Source organism: Scyliorhinus canicula, chromosome 19 (genome assembly GCF_902713615.1).
Source record: "Scyliorhinus canicula chromosome 19, sScyCan1.1, whole genome shotgun sequence".
In the NCBI taxonomy this organism is placed as follows: domain Eukaryota; kingdom Metazoa; phylum Chordata; class Chondrichthyes; order Carcharhiniformes; family Scyliorhinidae; genus Scyliorhinus; species Scyliorhinus canicula.
In genome coordinates this window covers 40,971,597-40,990,677 of record NC_052164.1, presented here as the reverse complement: position 1 = coordinate 40,990,677, position 19,081 = coordinate 40,971,597, and the positions used below count along the sequence as shown (strand labels likewise).

The 19,081-nt window shown below is 47.5% G+C and overlaps 1 protein-coding gene across 5 annotated transcripts in view; it reads right to left on the bottom strand.

Annotated features, from left to right (window-relative positions):
- Window positions 1-611: 611 nt before the first annotated feature.
- LOC119954069 (rho GTPase-activating protein 27-like) overlaps window positions 612-19,081 on the bottom strand; it is a 242,032-nt gene continuing 223,562 nt past the window's right edge. For all 5 annotated transcript variants that reach the window (XM_038778892.1, XM_038778894.1, XM_038778893.1 and 2 more), the window contains 4 exons: window positions 16,377-16,454; window positions 10,395-10,529; window positions 7,683-7,788; window positions 612-1,430 (listed from right to left, as the gene is read on the bottom strand). In XM_038778892.1, coding sequence (XP_038634820.1) covers window positions 1,232-1,430; window positions 7,683-7,788; window positions 10,395-10,529; window positions 16,377-16,454 — 518 coding nt within the window. In that variant the 3' untranslated portion in view covers window positions 612-1,231. The remainder of the gene's footprint in view (window positions 1,431-7,682; window positions 7,789-10,394; window positions 10,530-16,376; window positions 16,455-19,081) is intronic.

The window sequence follows — 19,081 nt, the reverse complement described above, 5'->3', positions numbered from 1 at the left end:
ACTGACTTCATCTGGCCATATCACCACCCACATCCAGGTCTGTTCTACGCTATAGGAAGTCATGGCAAAGTACCCACAGATTGCCTGGTTGGTGGGTGAGGCTCCTCATCAGGAAAGCAATATCAGCTCTAATCAGCAACCTTAATGTCGGAAGATAAGATTAATACTTCCTTTCCAATTGGCATTATTTCAAATGGGCTACCATTGAGACGATCATATGGAATTCAGAAAGATTGGATTGTGCTGTCTGCTACTCCAAACTAATTTTTTTCCAAGAGCTTGGAAACCCGAAATACCTTACCTCCTCACCATTCTACTTCCGACAACATGCAAGTTTAAAACCTAAATTTGAAATCATCGGACCACGGCCACATCATTTACCCCATTCTACCTCTTACTCTTCTCAACGTTATTGGTATTCTGCATAATGGGCCCTTTACCATTAACTTGCTGCAGGAACTGAGCTCAGTTCTAACAGTGCAATCCCTTGCTTACTTGGCTGTCTGACTCACCAGCCCAGGAAAATCATTTCCGCCGCTACTTTCTTCCACAGGTTTCAGCTGCCCATCTGTGATATAATCTACAGCGTTACCTTTATCCCACTTCAATGATTTTTTTCTTTAAAAATTAAATACGATACCAATAAATAGAAATAGCTAAACATGAACATCCAATGCTTTGGGGATTGGACCCTGCTCTGATTACTGATGTCAGATCGCATGTAAAAATGTCTCATCCAGCAGAGAGGGAAGCACACTTTAAAGTGCTGTGTGCCGATTCATCGCAAAATACTCCTGGTCAACAGAATTCCAAGGGCCACCATGAACGTAAAGTCGGCTCTGCAGAAATTGCTTCCAGGTGGAAGTTGAAATAAGCTTGGCACCTCTTCATGGATCCAGATACAAGGATCGCCGAATATTTTTTAAAAATAGGCATGGCAGCAAAGCGGTATTGTCCAGCGGAAGGAGAGGCTCACTCATACAGGGTCCAATGCACTGTCCACTAAGAATACTACCCACTTTGAACGCTTCTTCTCCAATAGTCTTGAAGTTGAGTCAGACCATGTTCTGAAGAACAGCCTTCCTTCTTTTTACATAAGGCCATGTCTGGCAAGGTCCAATGTGTGCAGATACCTCTACATCCTCATTACTCTATGTAAGCGCACACACACACACACATACACACAAACACACCAGTCACTGTGTGAGGCTGGACTGCCCCACTGTGTCGCTCATCTAATAACTGCCAATTCCTGGCTATCGTTGAAAAGGTGCTGGTACTGGTTAAGGACGAATTCCACAATCTGATTCTGGTAGACCATATGGACCGCGATGTTTCCTGTCTCTGTCTCAGGTTTCAGGAGGGTTGGACCAAACACGATGGCCATACTCTGAGAGCTCATCCGATTCTGGTTGCGACATTCTATCACACTGGAAGAGAGTGAAGGAGATTAATACAACTTTGAAAGCTACGTTTCATTTTATGACATTATTGTTCGATCCTAAAATACACCCAAATTAAAGCGCTTAGATTCGCAATGAACCAATCCCAAGAATAACCACTTCAATAAACTATTCTATTGTGGTTCCTTGGCCAGTCCCTGTGGAGCTGTCGATGAATCCATGCTACCATGGGGCAGCATGGTAGCATTGTGGATAGCACAATCGCTTCACAGCTCCAGGGTCCCAGGTTCGATTCCGGCTTGGGTCACTGTCTGTGCGGAGTCTGCACGTTCTCCCCGTGTGTGCGTGGGTTTTTCCGGGTGCTCCGGTTTCCTCCCACAGTCCAAAGATGTGCAGGTTAGGTGGATTGGCCATGATAAATTACCCTTAGTGTCCAAAATTGCCCTTAGTGTTGGGTGGGGTTGCTGGGTTATGGGGATAGGGTGGAGGTGTTAACCTTGGGTAGGGTGCTCTTTCCGGGAGCCGGTGCAGACTCGATGGGCCGAATGGCCTCCTTCTGCACTGTAAATTCTATGTAAAAAAACAAAATGAGGACAAAAAAAAAGTTAAGAAAATGCTGTCATGGGCATCAAAGTTCTTCCCTTCAGCTTCCTTGTGGTAAACAGTCACATACGCGGTGGCTCCCACCAGGGTACCTTGATTTTGGCCCTTTTCACAGTTTATGGGTGATGTTTGGTGGGGAATTTGAGTAGTTTAAATGGGATAAGGTCCCCACATAAAATATAGGGGCAGCAGGGTAGCATGGTGGTTAGCATAAATGCTTCACAGCTCCAGGGTCACAGGTTCGATTCCCGGCTGGGTCACTGTCTGTGTGGAGTCTGCACGTCCTCCCCCTGTGTGCGTGGGTTTCCTCCGGGTGCTCCGGTTTCCTCCCACAGTCTAAAGATGTGCGGGTTAGGTGGATTGGCCATGCTAAATTGCCCGTAGTGTCCTAATAAAGGTGGGGTTGGGGGGGGGGGTTGTTGGGTTGCGGGTGTGGGGTGGATACGTGGGTTTGAGTGGGGTGATCATGGCTCGGCACAACATTGAGGGCCGAAGGGCCTGTTCTGTGCTGTACTGTTCTAAATAACACAAGGCAGTAGTCGGGCAAAAAAGTGGCGTCGGACTCAGAAGTCCCTCAAGCCTCGCTGGTGGAGAAAATGGCTGAGGCTCCTGCTGCGACTGGCTTCTCCATGGACTGTCAAGATTGTGGAAAGCTATGAATTCAAAAGTCAGTGGTAGGGACTCCCTGAGGACCTTGAGAACGCAATGAAGGACCTCTGGCCCCCATCCGCACTGCCTAGGTGAAGACGGATCAGAAGGTGGAGGAGCATGGTGCGGTGATACAAAGGGTGGAGGTGATACACTTGGACCAGAGTGACTGGATTGTTTCCCTGGAGGTGGCGATGGCTGAAAGACATAAAGACCTGGAGGCAAAGGTGGACAATCTGGAAAACGGCTCCAGACAGCAGAATTTAAGAATCGTTGAGCTGCTGGAGGTCCTAGAGGGCCCAAATCCTACGGACGATACGTCCAAGATGTTTGGGAAGATAGTGGGGGAGGGCGACTGCCATCCCCTCCTGCATTGGACTGGGCCCATCAGTTGATAAATTGAAGCCCAATCTGGGGAATCACCAAGGGTGATCGTCATCAGGTTTCACAGATACCAAGACAAGGAACAGGTCATGAGGTGGGCGAAGGACCATCAAGACTCTAGATGGGAGGACCACACCATCAGCATATATCAGCACATGGGAGCGGAGCTGGCTAGGAGGCGTGCGGCATTCAACAAGGCCAAGGCCGCATTGTACAAAAGTAATGTGCGGTTCGGTCTGGTGCCCGGCCAGTCCTTGAGTGACTTTTTAAAGAGAGAGACTATTAGTTTGATGCACCAGATGAAGCGGATGAGTTTGTAAAGAAACATGGACTGGGGGCGAACTAATATGTGAATTGTTAGGGGCATTTGTGCTTGTATTTATTGTGGGATATTTGTATTGTAGGTGAGAGGACACAGTTATGGGGAAATGCTGGGGCTTTTCTGGACAAGTTTGGAGTTTGTATTGGGATTGTTTGGAGGATGGGTGTTGGTTTTCTTTTTCGCCTCTATCATTTTATATTAAAGTTAGATGTGGACGGTGGGGGTGGGGGTTATTTTTCGGTAAGATGATTTTTCTGGTTTTACCCTGTGCGGGGGTCACCTTGCTAGCTGTAAAGTTGGTTAACAGGAGCGGAGGAGTGGGGGAATATCTGCAGCTCAATACGTTAGGATTTTTCTTTTAGGTAAAGAGTTTAAGATTTTTGTTCTTGTTTTGTTTGGGGTTGGGGGTGGGAGAGGCTTTTGTTCTCCTTTTGGCTGTTTGCTTGTTTATTGTGGTGTGGTTGGGAGGTGGGGTAGGGAGGTGGGAAGGGGGAGGGGTGAATTGCTGATGGTGACGATTATTTGTTTTTGTTCTCGTCTTATGGGGGCTTTAGCGGCCATCTTGGGTGGGCATGGTATTGGCACTCGCCGAGATGCAGCTGAATTAGCTCACATGGTGGGTATGGTTGACTGTGGGGCGGGGGAGTGGTGGTACGGAAGGCTCCCTGTTCGGTTGATAACTTGGAATGTAAGGGGGCTAAATGGCTCAGTAGAAAGGCCACGGGTCTTTGCACACCTGAGAAGTTTGAAGGCAGATGTAGTATTTTTACACGAGACTCATTTGCGTATCAAGGACCAAACAAGGTTACCAAACAGATGGGTGGGGGCAGATATACTATTTGGGTTTCGATGGTAGGGCCTGGGGGCTGCATTGTTGATTAACAAGAGAGTATCTTTTTCAACTGCTAAAATATTGCCGTCCCCAGGCAGGAGGTCGTTGGCGAGCACGTTGGTGGTATTGGTACAGGTGTATGCGCTGTACTGGGGTGATACAGCGTTTATCAATAAGGTGTTGGCTTCTATCCTGTATCTGGATTCACATCAATTAATTCTGGGAAGGACTTCAATTGTGTTTTGGATCCGGGTTGGATAGGTCAAGTCCTAAGTCTGAGTCAATCAGGGGTAGCAAACTGACGTTGGTCTTTATGGAGCAGATTGGGGGCAGACCCATGGAGATTTAAGGAGTTTTCTTTTTTCTCATGCGTCCGTTGGGAATACTCCTGGTCAACTTCTTTTTGGTGGGTAGGTCAACTCTTTCTGGGGTGAAGAGGCGGGGTACTCAGCGATCGTTATCTTGGATCATGCTCCACATTTTGTGGATCTGATGCTGGAGCTGGGCCCCGCTCAGCGATCCCCGTGGAGATTGAATACAGGGTTGCTCGTGGACAAGGGATTCTGCAGTTTTGCCTTCCACACTCTGGGAAGCTCTGAAGGTGGTTGCTAGGGGTTAATATCTTACAAGGCGCATAGGGATACATCTGGAAGGGTAGAGAGGCAGAGGCAGGTAGATTACGTTCTCGTGGTGGACCACCCAGTACTGATTGCACCAGCACTGGAGTTGTTGGTAACTGGGAAGAAACTGCAGATGGATTTTTAGCTGCTCTCAATGGGAAAAGCGGTGAATGAGCTGCGATTCTCAAACGGGAGCTTCTACGAATATGTGGAGAAGGCGAGTCGTCTTTTGGCGCAACAGCTGAGGCAGAAGACTGCCTCCTGGAAGATAATGCAGATAAGGGATTCGAGTGGCGGGTTGGTTTCCGGCCAGGGAAGGTTATTACGGCATTTGAGGCCTTTTACCGAGAGTTATATAAGTCAGAGCCTCCAGAGGAAAGACAGTTAATGATGCAATTTTTGGATGGGTTGTCCTTCCTGGTGGTGAAGCAGCGGAGAAGGGAAGAGATGGAGGCAATGATGAGTTGGGAGGGGGTTATAAAGTGTTTCGGATTAAAGCTCCGGTCCGAATGGGTTCCGTATGGAATTTTATTAAAGGTTTGCGGGTCAGTGGTGCTGGATATGTTCAATGATTCCTTGGCTTGTGAGGTGTTGCCGGCCATATTGGCGCAGGCATTGATTTCCCTCATCCTGAAGAAGGATAAGAATCTTACGGGTGTGGGTCGGCCAGACTCATTTTGCTGTTGAACGTTGATGCTAAGTTGTCGGTGAAGGTGTTGCCAATGCATTTGGAGCACTGCCTTCTGGAAGTGATATCGGAGGAGCAGACTGGTTTTGTTAAGGGCCGGCAGTTGTCAGCCAATGTATGGAGATTGTTAAAAGTCGTTCTATCCCCCTCCCCAATGATTATTTCAATGGACGTTGAAAAAGCGTTTGATAGGGTTGAGTGGGGGTACCTATTTAAAAACTCTTGCGAGGTTTTGCAACTATCGCGTCCCAACTCCAAATCAGGCGCAACAAGATTCATACACAACTTCGAAACATGCCTTAGGACCCCCAGTTGCTCCTGCATCTTTGAGGTTGAGAACAATTAGGCAAATTATAGCACCTTTACCTTAACCCCAACTGAGATCCAATAAATCAACAAAGACTGAGGGTCAATCTTCGGCCAGTTCACATCTGAATGATTGCATTTTCCTTGTTTATTACAACCTAATGTTTTTCTTTAGCATATCTTCACACACTTGTTTTTCCCCTTTGGGGAATAATGGGACGTCCCCTTGAGGAATAGTGGGGGGTGTCCTTGGGGAATAGTGAGAGGTATTGGTAGGATTCTTGGGTTGATTGCAGCCTTCTGCAGCCAACAAATCCTGGCACGGGATTGGAACTCAGAGTTTCTGGCCCAGAGGTAGGGACACTACCACTGTGACTCAAGAACTCCAACCCAGTGATAGCCTCTGCAAAGTCAGTATACTTTCCCGGGCACACTCTTTTCCATCACCCTATATCCACAGAGCACATCTCTTCATAAGGTTATGCTTCAGTTGACACAGCTTACAATGCTTCCCATCTTTGTTTGTATTTGGTTGAAGACTTTTAAAAAATCTAAACATGGAAGTCCTCAGTGAAGAAAGAGTGAATAGTTGACCCGAATTAAAGAAATTAAATGAAAAATGAAATGAAAATCGCTTGTCACGAGTAGGCTTCAATGAAGTTACTGTGAAAAGCCCCTAGTCGCCACATACTCCCCCCCCCCCACATGGCGGGTTCCCCAGTGGCAGGACTGGCGGGCCATGCAAAATACCGTAGATATTGGTGGGTCCTGAAAATCTCACTGGTAGCCAATGGCGAGCCGCCTCTGCCGCCAAAAAACATGCCGCGCGGGGTTGGGGGGGGCGGGGGGGGGGGGGGGGGGGGGGGGGGGTGGTTGGAATCCCCGCCTGATGTCGTCCTGTGTCTACCAGTTTTTATTGAAAGAAGATGATGGAGATGGAGAAAATTGACCAAGAAAATGATCTCCACTTATGGATGCTTCCAAAACTTAAAAGGACATCATTTAGAAGTTAAGAATAAATAAAAGTTGCAGCTGTTTGACATAATGGGCAGGATTTTCCAGTCCTTCCTGCGGGGCGAGATCTTCCAGTCCCGACAAAGTCAACCCACTGTTACGGGCTGCCCAGCAGCAGGATAGGCAAGCCAAGCAAATCGACACTGGCTTTGGTTGGCCCAGAAGGCGAGTCACCTCTACCGTGGGAAAATCTGCCAAAATTTATCACCGGTCTCACTGTGGGGGGACCTGACGTGGGAAATTTGGCGGCACAGCCCAGAGTCCGTTAACATTTGGCGGCAATGGACGATCTCATGGAGAATCAGGGCTGGTCATTCCACCTATAGAATGAGTTAAAAACGATGGTAAAAACATTTTGAATGGGTTTGAGCAACAAATGAATATGTTTCCGGAGAGAATTTGACTGGAGGGATCAGGAGAGTAGATGAATGGAATGAAAATCGCTTATTGTCACGAGTAGGCTTCAATGAAGTTACTGTGAAAAGCCCCTAGTCGCCACATTCCGGCGCCTTTTCGCGGAGGCTGTTACGGGAATCGAACCGTGCTGCTGGCCTGCTTGATCTGCTTTCAAAGCACAGCGATTTAGCCCTGTGCTAAACAACTGCTTTGGGCTTGTCAGTTCAAATGGAGCTTTCTTCTCTAAATCTTCATATTGCTTTACGGTGTCAACAACCATCAGGGTCCATATCCAAGAGACATCTGACTTGTTGCAAATATGTTAAGCTGCTACGTTAGCAAATACAATTAACCAACACAAAAGATTTGAGGAGCAACAGGAACTTGGAAATAGGGTAACTTCACTCTCATTGCTTTTTGGGGTTTCATATGATGCACTTTATCTGGAGTGAAAGCAGGTACTCACTTGCACAGGTGTCTGAAGAGAACTTGCATTGTATCATGGTTGGATATCGGGAGTGAGTGGATTAAGTCTTTTACATATGACAAGCGCTGACCAGGATCTCCCAATTCTGTTTTAAAAAAAGGAAACATTTTAAAAGGAGTCAGGAATATTCAATCCAGTTTTTTTGGGGGAAAAAATTGACTTTGCCTCAGATTTTGCCAGTTCTGTTTTCTTGTGCCGTGACCGTTTAGGGTTGACAGGCACCTTACTTCCAGACCCGCAAATGTCAATCTGTCAAGGGTTCATCTGAGTGGCAGTTCAACATAAACTCAAGAGATGGTGCATACGGTAACAATGAGACAAAACCAATTACTGCATTTCACAAGAGAACCACCTTTCACATTTAATTCAGTTTATGGATGGTTATCACCAAAGGAATACAAGTTGCTGGATTTTACGCCCCTTTCTCCACCTCGATGAACATGTTCCATAAAATAAGGCAGGTGCCGAGCTCACTGCGTTCCTGCCCATCCCTGATCCCCTTCCCCGTTAAACAATAGGCAGGAGGGTGCCAGAATTGGTAACTCATCCACCATTTCAAAAAACTAACTATCAGCCAATTGAGCTTGTTACCAGGATAATATCAAGCTGCCCATACCATAATGCAGTTTGTATGGGAAGGGGTGGGCACACTTTTTATTAACCAAAATGGCTAAAAGGTGAGAACCAAGCAGGCTACGTCCTTTGGGGGTGTCCTGTGCACACTGGGGGCGTCCCCCTACAATCCCATCCTCTTCCCTCCGCAACTATACCTTTCCACATGGCCCTCAAAACCCACCGCCCCTTTCGCTCCTACCATCCCTCCCCAGGCTCCCTAATCCCTCCCAGTTCAAAACCCTGAACTTACCTCTTTGTGTAGGTCATGGCCTCCACATCCGTGGGGCTAGTCAGAATCCCATCAGTACCAACTTCTGAATACTGGTGCAGCTGAGACTGCTAGAGTTGCTGGCCAGCAATTCCTAAGAGTGGGACCAGCACCCGCTAGGATGGGAAGTCCCACTTTCACATCGCGAATGCTGCTGACAGTGTGTTATAGCAGAGGGGCAGCCTCTTTTGACATTGATCACTTTGGGACTGACATTTCTTCCGGGGGTGGGGGAGGGGGGCCTGCAGGCGGTACAACACCCCTCTCCACCCCCATAACATTCAGCCCAGTGAGTGGATGAGATTTGCTTATTTTATATAAGGTCATCAGGGTGAAATGTTGGGGTAAGTTTTCTGGTCGCGCCAGCCACGGTAATCATCCTGGGCGGGACGGAAAATTTGACAGAACCATTTAAATGAAATGAAAATCGCTTATTGTCACGAGTAGGCTTCAATGAAGTTACTGTGAAAAGCCACATTCCGGCGCCTGTCCGGGGAGGCTGGTACGGGAATCGAACCGTGCTGCTGGCCTGCTTGGTCTGCTTGGTCCGCTTTAAAAGCCAACGATTTAGCCCAGTGAGCTAAACCAGCCCCTGGTTTGTTGACCGCTGTCTCTGTGACAATGAAGGACAGAAATGGCAGGATGAGGGAACCATGGATGACAGGGGAAATTGTGAGCCGAGTTAAAAAGAAAAAAGAAGCATACAAAAGGTCTAGGCAACTAAAAACAGACAAAGCTTTTGAAGAATATAGGGGAAGCAGGAACAAACTCAAATGGGAAGTTAGGAGGGCTAAAAGAGGCAATGAAATGTTATTGGCAAGTAGGGTCAAGGAAAATCCCAAGGCCTTATATACATATATAAGGAGCAAGAGGGTAGTTAGGGAAAGAGTATGCCCACTCAAGGACAAAGGAGGGAAGTTATGCATGGAGTCAGAGGAAGTGGGTGAGAGCATTAATAAGGACTTTGGATACCCGGTATTCACCCAGGAGAGGGACATGACGGATGTTGAGGTTAGGGATGGGTGTGTGAATACTCTAGGACATATCAGCATAATGAAGGAGGAAGTGTTGGATATCTTAAAACTCATTAAGGTAGACAAGTCTCCTAGGCCAGATGGGATATATCCCAGGTTACTGTGGGAGGCAAGAGAGAAAATAGCTGGGGATCTAACTGCCATCTTTTCATCATCTTTGACCACAGGTGAGATTCCAGAGGACTGGAGAATAGCCAAAGTTGGCCCTGTGTTCAAGAAGGGAAGCAGGGATAACTCAAGTATTTATAGGCCGGTGAGCCTGACGTCAGTGGTGGGGAGGCTGTTGGAGAAGGAACAGGATTTATTCACATTTGAAAGCAAATGGACTTGTTAGTGATAGGCAACATGGTTTTGTTCGATCCCAGCCCCAGGTCACTGACCGTGCGGAGTTTGTACATTCTCCCTGTGGCTGCGTGGTTCTCCCCTCACAACACAAAGATGTGCAAGGTAGATGGATTGGCCACGCTAAATTGCCTCTCAAGTAAAAAAAATTAATTGGGTACTCTAAATTTATGATTTTAAAAAATAATAATGGTATAGTTACAGGTTTGGATTGCTAGTGGGTTTTGTTGAGTAAAATTCTGTAATCTCTCTCCCAATTTTGGCACCATCCTGTTTTAAATATATATATAACATATAAACATCAACTGGTCATGGGAAATGTCACAGGCTACTTACCAATTTTAACATATCCATCAGCTGTTCATAAAAGCAGCAACTGGGAGCTAAAAAGGACAGTGTTACTCCGAATATAAACATTCCAATTTTACTTACTCATTGCAGAAATGAAGCTCTCAAAATGGCTGAATGGAAAAAGTGGCTCAGATAGCTCTCGGAAGAAGAGTTTCAGGGCTCCAGTGATAACGTGGACATCATCCCATGGGCCGTCCTCCAAGTTCACATTTTCATCTGCGCAGAGAGGCAAAGTAGAAGGAAGGATCGAACAAATTAAGTTTCAACAGAGCCACCACTGAGAAACTCTCACCGTTCTCAACCTTATCAATAGGCTTTTTCAATCCTCATTTGTTGCTGTTTACTAAGGGAATGCGGCCCAGGGAGTTCCTATGTTCAAATCCTGCATGGTGCTGAGTCACCCCTATGCTGGTTGATCTCAGCAATTGTGCCATTCCAGTTGGAAGAAATGTAAAGTTTCCTTTCTCAATTGTTATCCAGTAATACAACATCTTCCATTGGTGCACGCCATGGCGGGTCAGAAAAAGTACCAGAGACTGACCGGTGAGAACCTCTTTTGCATACCATTAATAGGATGCAGATGGGCGGATGTGGAGAAGGTGCGGAGCTGGGTCAGGGGTTGATTCCCAGTGGGTCAGAATGGAGGAGAGTTTGTGCAGGGGGTCGGGATTGAAAGCACTAGCAACAGCGCCGCTCCTGATAACCCCGGGGAAATACTCAGGGAATCCGGTAATAATAGCTTCATTGAGAATTTGGAGGTAGCTTCGCCAACACTTCGGGTTGGGGGCAGGGTCAAGGGAAATGCCGATTCGGGGGAACCACAGATTTGAGCCAGGGAAGTGGGATGGAAATTTTCGGAAATGGGAGGAGAATGGGATTAAGCCACTAAAAGATTTGTTTCTTAGGGGTCGGTTTGCAGGATTGAAGGAGCTGAGCGAAGTATGGGCTGGAACAGGGGGAAATGTTTAGATACATGCAGGTTCGAGATTTTGCCAGAAGGAGATACAGAGCTTCCCAGTGGAGCCGGCCTCCACATTGCTGGAGGAGGTGCTGACGACAGGGGGACTGGAGAAGGGGCTGGTGTCAGTGGTTTATGGAGCTATATTGGAAGAGGAGAAGGCACCACTGGAAGGGATCAAAGCAAAGTGGGAGGAAGAGTTGGGAGCGGATATGGAGGAGGGGTTCTGGTGTGAGGTGCTCCGGAGAGTAAATGCCTCCACCTTGTGCGTGAGGTTGGGGCTGATACAGCTGAAGGTGGTATACAGAGCACATCTCACAAGGGGATAGATGAGCAATTATTTGAAGGAGTAGAAGATGTGTGTGAAAGTTGGGGGGGGGGCACTAATCATGTTCATATGTTTTGGTCCTGTCCAAAGCTAGAGGATTACTGGAAGGAGGTTTTAAGGGTAATTTATAAAGTGGTGCACGTGAAACTGGACCCGGGCCCCCAGGTGGCCATATTCAGGGTATCGGACCAGCCAGGGTTGGAAACAGGTGCGGAGGCAGATGTTATAGCCTTCGCCTTGTTGATCGCTCGAAGGCAGATTCTGATGGGATGGAGAGCAACCGCTCCACCCTGTACACTGGCATGGCGAGGGGACTTGTTGGAATTCTTGACTCTTGAGAAGGTTAAGTTTGAACTGAGGGGAATGATGGAGGGGATCTACAATTCATGGGCATTATTCATTAAGCACTTTCAAGAACTGGATAACATCGAACATTAGTTGGGGGAGGCGGGTGGGAGAGTTGGGGCAGGGGGGCAGTGGGTGTCGATGGTGACTATGGGTGATTCCTGATTCCATTTTGTCATTTGTTTATGTGAACATGCGGGCTAATGTTTGGGGTTTGCTGGGAGGATGGGATCATTGTTATTGATATGGGGATTGACATAATTGTTACTGATTATTGTTTGTTGTTGGTGGGTGTAAATTTGAGAGAAAATGTGAAAAAGGAGGAGAATAAATTATATTTTTTAAAAATAGGCTGCAGATGAAGGTCAAGCCCCATCACGCCAGATTCTCCACAATGCCGGTTGGAATACATGCCAGCGTGAAAAACATTTGAAACAATTTGGCGTGCAGATGTCGGGACTCATCTGAAGAAGGCTTGGGGCTGCCTCTGGAGTTCAGGATGAGGGCAGCCCATAATTCTAGAATACCATAGGAATGGGCTGGATGTGGGGGGGGGGGGGGTGGGGGGAGGGGGGAGGCTGGCACCTGCAGGTGAATCTTCCCGATTTGGTATCCTGAAGGGTCCATCTTCCAACCTCAGAATGTTCTTCGAGATCCATCTTCTTTTTAAGGTGGTCCATCTTCTGGTCTCAGGGTGCTCCCAGTCATGTTTCTTCATTTTCAGGAGGTCCACCTTTTTTCTTCAGTAGTGGGTCAATGGTGGTAGGCACCTTTTCAACATGGCAATTAATTAGGTCGAGGCTGGAAGATTTATTGTGTTTTTCCGCCAGACTCCGTAGCGAGAAATGTTCTCCTTTCCCACCCCCACCTCAGCACTTAGTCTCAAAATAGGAGAATTCCACCTGTAACCACCTGCTTTCTGGCTTGCATGCTTCTCTTCAACAATAATAATTGCACCATTCAGACCATGTGATCTTCACATAAAATTCATTGTTTAAATTATTTCCGGTGGACATTTCTCGGAGACCCAGTAGGAAATTTATCAATTTAGTTTTTTTTTTAAATGTATTTTATTACAAACACGTGTCAGAACAAACACCCCGGGTAACATGCTACCCGACAATCAGTCTGTACAGATTTTTCCTCTTTTTCACCCCCCTCCCCCATAACGAACAGCCCCTCAAACATGGGCCTCCCCAAAGGGGTGGAATTCTCTGGAGTGGTTGGCGCCGCGCTGGAGTGAATGGCGCTTCGCCGACTGGCGCCAAAACCGGCGTCAACGGCCTTTGACGCCCGCCGGCCGGTGTCGGGGCTAGCCGAAAGGCCTTCGCCAGTTCGCGCATGCGCCGGTGCATCAGCTGCTGCTGTCATCACCACCGGCGCATGTGCGGTAGGGGGGTTCTCTTCCCCCTCCACCATGGTGGAGGCCGTGGCGGCGGCGGAAGGAAAAGAGTGCCCCCACGGCACTGGCCCGCCCGCCGATCGGTGGGACCTGATCGCCACCGTGGGGGCACCCCCGGGGTCCGATCGCCTCGCACCCCCCCAGGACCCCGGGGGCCCGCTCCCGCCGCCAATCCCGCCACCACCAGATGTGGTTGAAACCACGGCGGCGTGAGAGGCCTCTCAGCGGCGGGACTTCGGCCCATCGCGGGCCGGAGAATCGCCGCAGGGGGCTCGCCGATCGGCGCGGCGCGATTCCCGCCCCGCCAATTCTCGGGTGGTGGAGAATTCCGGCCACGGCGGGGGCGGGATTTTCGACTCATATCTTCACTGTGGACTGCACCACCCGGCTTTTTGAATACCTACTCGGAGACATTGGCAACGTTGCCGTCACCGTAGCCCTCAAACTAGACCCCTTCCATGATTCCTCCAAATCCCAACCCGCTCTACCCACCACTGCCGCACCTTGTTCACATTTGCCGCCCAATAATAATGAAGCAAGTTCGGCAACCCCAACCCCCCTGCTTCCTTTGCCTCTGCAGCAGGGTCCTCCCCACCATCGGCACACATAGTCAGAAATGATCGCGTCCGCTTTCCGAAAAAATGCCTTTGGTATAAAGATCAGGAGAGCTTGAAAGATAATCAAGAACCTCGGCAGAATATTCATTTTCACCACTTGGACCCTCCCTGCCAGAGTTAAGTGCAGTGTATCCCACCTCTTAAGATCTTCCCTAGCCTCCTCCACCAGCTTCGTTAAGTTCCACTTGTGGAGCCCCGTCCATTCCCTCACTACCTGAATCCCCGAATACCTAAACCTAACCCTCGCTACCGTGAATGGCATCCCCCCAAATTAGCCCGCTGTGCCAGTTCATTCACCGGGAATACCTCGCTTTTTCCTACATTCAGCTTGTACCCTGAGAACCCTCCAAACCTCCCCAACAGCCCATAATCCTTCCCATACTCTCCAATGGATCTGAAACATGCAGCAAGAGGTCATCGGCATAGAGCCACACCCATTGCTCTCTCTGTCCCCTCATAATCGCTCACCACTCTGCCGACCCCCTGAGGGCCATCGCCAATGGCTCTGTGGCCAGCGCAAACAGCAGCGGGACAGCAGGCATCCCTGCCTCGTACCCCTGTGTAAGTCAAAGCTTTGTGAGCTCATATCGTTCGTCCTCACCCTTTGCCCTTGGTGCCACATGCAGCAACCGTACCCATGCCACAAATCTCGGCCCAAACCCAAACCTTCCCAAAACGTCGAACAAGTACCGCCACTCCACCGATCAAATGCCTTCTCTGTGTCCATGGCACCACCACCTTCAGTACCAGAGACCCCGACGGATTTATCACCACATTCAACAGCCGTCTTATATTACTCGCGAGCTGCCTGCCCATCACAAAGCCTGTTTGATCTTCTGTCACCACCCCTGGGACACAATCCTCCATCCTCCCCGCCAACAACTTAGCCAATTCTTTCACGTCCGTGTTCAATAGTGATATGATGAGGCGGAGGCGGTGGCGTAGTGGTATTGTCACTGGACTAGTAAACCAGAGACCCAGAGTAATGCTCTGGGGACCTGGTTCGAATCCTGCCACTGCAGATGGTGAAATTTAAATTCAATAAAAATCTGGAATTAAAAGTCGAATGATTATCATTAAAAACCCATTCAGTTCACTAATGTTCTTTAGGGAAGGAAATCTGTCGCCCTTACCTGGCCTACATGCAATTCCAGAGCCACAGCAATGTGGTTGACTCTTAACTGCCCCTCAAGGGCAATAATGCGCCACTGGCTGTGCCAGCATTTAAAAATGGGGCAGCACAGTAGCATTGTGGATAGCACAATCGCTTCACAGCTCCAGGGTCCCAGGTTCGATTCCGGCTTGGGTCACTGACTGTGTGGAGTCCGCACATCCTCCCCGTGTGTGCGTGGGTTTTCTCCGGGTGCTCCGGTTTCCTCCCACAGTTCAAAGATGTGCAGGTTAGGTGGATTGGCCATGGTAAATTGCCCTTCATGTCCAAAATTGCCCTTAGTGTTGGGTGGGGTTACTGCGTTATGGGGATAGGGTGGCGTTGTTGACCTTAGGTAGGGTGCTCTTTCCAAGAGCCGGGGCAGACTTGATGGGCCGAATGGCCTTCTTCTGCACTGTAAATTCTATGATGTTATCAATTTTGGAACGATTTTAGCTCGATCCAGGAGGCCCTTGAATCAATAGGGATGAACGACAGTATAATTTACCACTGAACTGCTTGGATTTACAACACTTTGTAAGGCTGCATCATTTAGGAATGTAATATGAATCAATTGAAATACATCAAGACATCAATTGGCTGCAATCGTTAATTTTCCCTGTTCTACCCATCAGATCGACATGGCTTCAAGCCAAAACAATGATTTGAAAGTAGGTTTTAAAAAGAGAGGGAACTCCGCTTGAACATTCACTCTGGAATCAGGGCCATCGAGATATTAAAACAGAAAAACGTTGCTGCCTGGATCCTAATGCATACCAAGTCCTGTTCCCCCATCACCTCTCTGACCTACAATGATGCCTGTACAGCAATGCCTCAAATTTAAAATTCTCATCCTGATCTTCAAATTCCATCATGGCCATGCCCCTCCCTATCTCAGGAATGTGCTCCAGCCTCAGAACTCCATATTACTTGAATTGCCTCGAATGCATGCTTACATTCCTTCATTTCACTACTGGTGACCAGGCTTTTAGCTGTCTCAGCTTTAGAAGCTCTGGAATTCCATCCCAAAGCCACTCCGCTTCCTCCTTCTCCTTGAAGATTCTCCTTAAACGCTACCGATTTATTCAAGCTTTTGGTTGCCTCTCCGAATGTTGTCTCGCATGGGGTGGTGTCAAATTTGGTGCCACAAGAGGTGCTCTTGTGAAGCACCTTGGGGGAGGTTTTACTTGTTAAATGTGCTACACAATGGCAAGTTGCTGATGCAGTTTTGAACAAGCTCTTCAACATGCAATGGACTCTCACCATGATTGACTTTGAAACGTAGCTTCTGTATGATAGCCAGATTGCCACTCACTCGGTACAAGCCATCAATGTCCAAACCTAACAGGAGAGAAAAAGAGGTCATTGAGAAGTCTTTGTGTGGCACAGTTTTCAGTCAAAAATCACAGAATCCTGGTGATAACAAGCCAAAAGGGTTGACAAAAGTATACCAAAGAATGACAATATCATATTCAGTGTCAAATACGAAGTAGATATCAAAAACTATAGGTACCAGAAGCATAATCTGGACTATTTATATAGATTTTACAGCACATAAACAGGCCATTCAGTCCAGCTGGTCGATGTTGGTATTGATGTTCCACAGGCTCCTCCCACCCATCTTCATCTCAGTCTGTTCCTCAGCATATCCCTCTCTTCCCTTCTCCCTCATGTGATAATCTAGCAGATCTTTAAATACATCGACCTATTTGCCTCAACCATTCTTGTGGTATAATGTTTCACCATCCAGTCACTCTCTGGGTATAATGTAGGGATATAGAATATCAGAGCAGGCGTAGGCTATTCAGTCCTCTGAGTCTGTTCTGCCATTTGATAAGATCACGTCTGATCTAATTGCGGTCTCAACTCAACTTTCCTGTTTTCCCCCCATAACCCTCAGCTCCCTTAAGAACAAAGAACACTACAGCAAAGGAACAGACCCTTCTGCCCTCCAAATCTGTACTGGTCTTGATACCAACCGTGGCCAAAACCCTGAAGAACAATTGTCTAACACAGCCTTGAATGAGTTGAATGATCCAGACTCCACGGTTCTCTCGGGAACATAATTCACAGACTAACAGAGTCAAAGAGCTTTTACAGCACGGAAAGAGGCCCTTTGGCCCATCGTGTCAGCACTGGCCATCAAGCACCTATCTACCCCAATCCCTTTTTCCAGCATTTGGTCCGAAACCTTGTATGCGATGGAATTTCAAGTGCTCATCTAAATACCTCTTAAATGTTGTGAGGGTTCCCACCTCTCCCACCCTTTCAGGCAGTGAGGTCCAGATTCCCACCGCCCTCTGGGTGAAAACGTTTTTCCTCACGTCCCCTCTAAACCTCCTGACCCAAATGGTTTTCAGGGGAGGGGGGAATCGCTTCATCTCCATTTTAACAGAGTGACCTCGTATTTTTAAACTGTGGCTTGTTGTAGTCTTCATCCTCCCAATATTAACCCAATCATGTCCCCTCAGGGTCTTATACATTTCACTAAGTTCTCCTCTCAGTCTTCTAAACTCCAATGCATTTGGAACTAACCTGTCTAGCTTTTCTTTACAGGATAAATCCTTCATCCCAGTATGAGTCCAGTGAACCTACTCTCAATTGCTTCTGATGCAATTACATTCTATTTCAAATATGGAGACCAAAACACAGGCGTGGTCTCTCGAAGGCCCTGTACAGCTGCAGTAAAACTTCCCTATATTTGTATTCCATTCCTCTTGCAATAAACACTGGCATTCCATGAGTCTTTCTGATCACTTGCTGTACCTGCACACCAGCATTTTTGTGATCTATGCACCATGATACCCATATCCCTCTATATCACCGCGTTCTGCAATCGCTCTCCATTTAAATAGTATTCTACCTTTCTCTCTTTCACAGGTCAAAAAATTATACATAGGTCTTTCTTTTATCTTTCTTTATGGTGAGACTTTAGTATACCTGGGCCAAACAGAAGAAAATTGTTCTCCAACATCCAGCCACCACATCAATTCACCATTAAATACATTCTTGACAATCCGTCATAATCCATAATCACGAGAGTGGCCGAGATTTTACATGCTTTGGCTTTAGGGTGGGGAAATATGGATAAGATTTAGATGACATGCAGCTTTTCCATCACACCCCAAAATATTACATTTGTCACGCCTGAAAGTATCACACAGAGAAAGCACATGTCGATCTAGATGTGCAAAGTCCCACTTTCATTTTTCCAAGTATCTTCATTCTGGTTTCCTTCCTGCTCTTGTATTGTCACCTTAGGAGTCATCAAATGAGCGACACGGCCTGTAGGAAATGGGTCATTTCTGTATGAAACCCTCTCAATAGCTCCACCATCCCCCTCACCCCTACAACCATCTCCATGCTGTCAGAGTGCCTGTCTGACACCAAGGCAGTGGCATAGTGGTGTCGCCACTGAACTAGTAATCCAAAGATTCAGGATAATGTTCTGAGGATCTGAGTCCGAATCTCATCACAGCAGATGGTGTAATTTGAATTCAATGAAAATCCAGAATTAAAACTCTATTGATGACATGAAACCATTGTCATAAAAACTCATGCGGAGGGCAGCACGGTGGCACAGTGGTTAGCACTGCTGCCTATGGCGCTGAGGACCCGGGTTCACTGTTCCTGGCCCTGGGTCACTGTTCGTGAGGAGTTTGCACATTCTCCCTGTGTCTGCGTGGGTTTCACCCCCACAACCCAAATGATGTGCAGGATAGATGGATTGGCCATGCTAAATTGCCCCTTAATTGGATAAAATAATTGGGTACTCTAAATTTATTTTTTAAAAACTCATGTGGTTCAATAATGCCCTTCAGATCTGCCTGTTCTAGTCTGGCCTACATATAATTACAGAAATGTGGGTCTTAACTGCCTCTTTGAAATGGGGTAAGCCACTCAATTCAAGAGCAATAAATGCTGGCTTATATAATTATTATTCACTTAATTTTTTAAAAGCCAGGGAT